We start from the raw sequence: 1889 nt of genomic DNA on the forward strand, positions 1-1889 counted from the left end.
GGGGTCGCAAACTGCAAGTCTCAAGGTAATAAACTCATCATGAAACATTACCTTCGTCCACCTCGTTTCTTCTTGGATTGTTCAATAGGGGCTGGTAAGGCTTTAATAGTTTTAACTGGCGGAGGTTCTTGTAGTTTATCTAGTTTCTGTTCTATTTCTGCTCTAAGATTATCCCCTACAGATCCATCTGTACTCTCGTGGAAACTGTCAACTCTGGCTGCAAGAGTACATTTAGCTGCTACCAGTCTTGTAGCTTTCTTTCTTAAATCCTGAAAATTAAGATATAAAAATACATTAATTTTAAAAATTCAGCAATGACAGCTTTTTGACATCATGGTGTTTTGTAGCACAGTTGTCGTAATGTATTTTGTTTGGTTACGTCAAATTAATGGTGGTTGTGGGGTCTTATCTCAGTCGACATGATCTTAAATCAGTCATCATCACTCATAATTCCAGTCAACCCAGTTGTAAATGAGCAAGAGTAATGTGGGAAAGATCAATGCCAAGAGGTTTGGTTAAAGACCAACGGGTAGAAAGAATTGTAGAATCCCTTTAAAAAATATAGAGCTTTCTTTCATATGAAGTCATCAACAATATCTGAGAGTGGGAATGTTAATAACAACACCAAGGCAATAGCAGTATAAGTACTTATTTGATGAATTGTAGTGAAACTAGATGTCTGAATTTGATTCTGAACAATGATATCCATAGCTTTATTTGGCAACTTACTGGTGGTGTTTTCTGGACTATATCAGTATAATATAAGAAACCAGTATGAGGTAATATAGCTGTAGAAGAGAAACCAGACAATGTTCGTTTCTGTGAACCCAATACCATGATATTACATGCTGGCATTATTGATAATTTGGTTAACCCTCCAGCTACACCTAAACATAGAGATTGATACATTTCAGCCGTTTTAATTAAAAAATACACACTATTCACAAAAAGCAGTAGATAAAGTAACACAGTTGGATATTTTTTACTTATAAAAATACTGTGGCATTGTACAAGTCTAAAAAGAACATTTTTTCAAACTTTAGAAAGAACATTTTAGCAGTCCAAAAAGAACATTTTAGCAGTCTAAAAAGAACATTTAAGCAGTCCAAAAAGAACATTTAAGCAGTCTAAAAAGAACATTTTAGCAGTCCAAAAAGAACATTTAAGCAGTCTAAAAAGAACATTTTAACAGTCTAAAAAGAACATTTTAACAACAGTAAAACTGCATTCAACAAATTTAAAATGAAAATTTCAACAAGTCACCAAAGAATACCCTTTTCTCTAGCTCACAAGGAAAACAACTAATTTCAGCGGAAAAATTTACAAGCAGTCTTGGAACATTTTTTTTACAGGCTCCAAAGATCATTTTACAAGTTGACAGATATTTGTTCAAGAGTTTTACAATGTAAAAAAAATAAATTGTTTCTTACCCATCAATTTAGCAGCAATAGAAGCTCCTACTATTATAGATACATTAGGTGCTATAAATGTCATTTTAGATTCTACATATTCAAATATATTATGTTTACATTGGGTTAACTCTACTGCCTGAAAAATAAACACAGAATTTGGAAAAGTCATTTAAAATGTTTTAATTAACACAAGTTCTTACAAATTAACCTCAGAAATTTTGCTCCAATCAAAATATCACATTATATCAAAATATCACATTCTCTTCCTTTTATTTTTCAAATTGTATTTAAAATATCACATTTACAAATTGTATTTAAAATATCACATTCTCAAATTTCATTTCACATTTAAATATCACTATCAACCAAACCTTATTATATATCTTTAATTGTAAGAAATTTCAATATCACTTTTTCAAATGTCAATACAAATTTTATCAAAATATCAAGCTCTCAGAAATGAAACTATTTCGCTAC

The 1889-nt window shown here is 30.9% G+C and overlaps 1 protein-coding gene across 1 annotated transcript; it reads right to left on the reverse strand.

Moving 5' to 3' along the window:
* Positions 1 to 47: 47 nt before the first annotated feature.
* On the reverse strand, positions 48 to 1581 carry LOTGIDRAFT_133354 (hypothetical protein; the record flags this gene model as incomplete). Its single annotated transcript, XM_009067653.1, has 3 exons — positions 48 to 269; positions 730 to 887; positions 1431 to 1581. 3 exons carry the CDS (start codon positions 1579 to 1581, stop codon positions 48 to 50), a joined length of 531 nt encoding a protein of 176 aa, XP_009065901.1.
* Positions 1582 to 1889: the final 308 nt, after the last annotated feature.

Source organism: Lottia gigantea (assembly GCF_000327385.1).
Source record: "Lottia gigantea unplaced genomic scaffold LOTGIsca_84, whole genome shotgun sequence".
Lineage (NCBI taxonomy): Eukaryota > Metazoa > Mollusca > Gastropoda > Lottiidae > Lottia > Lottia gigantea.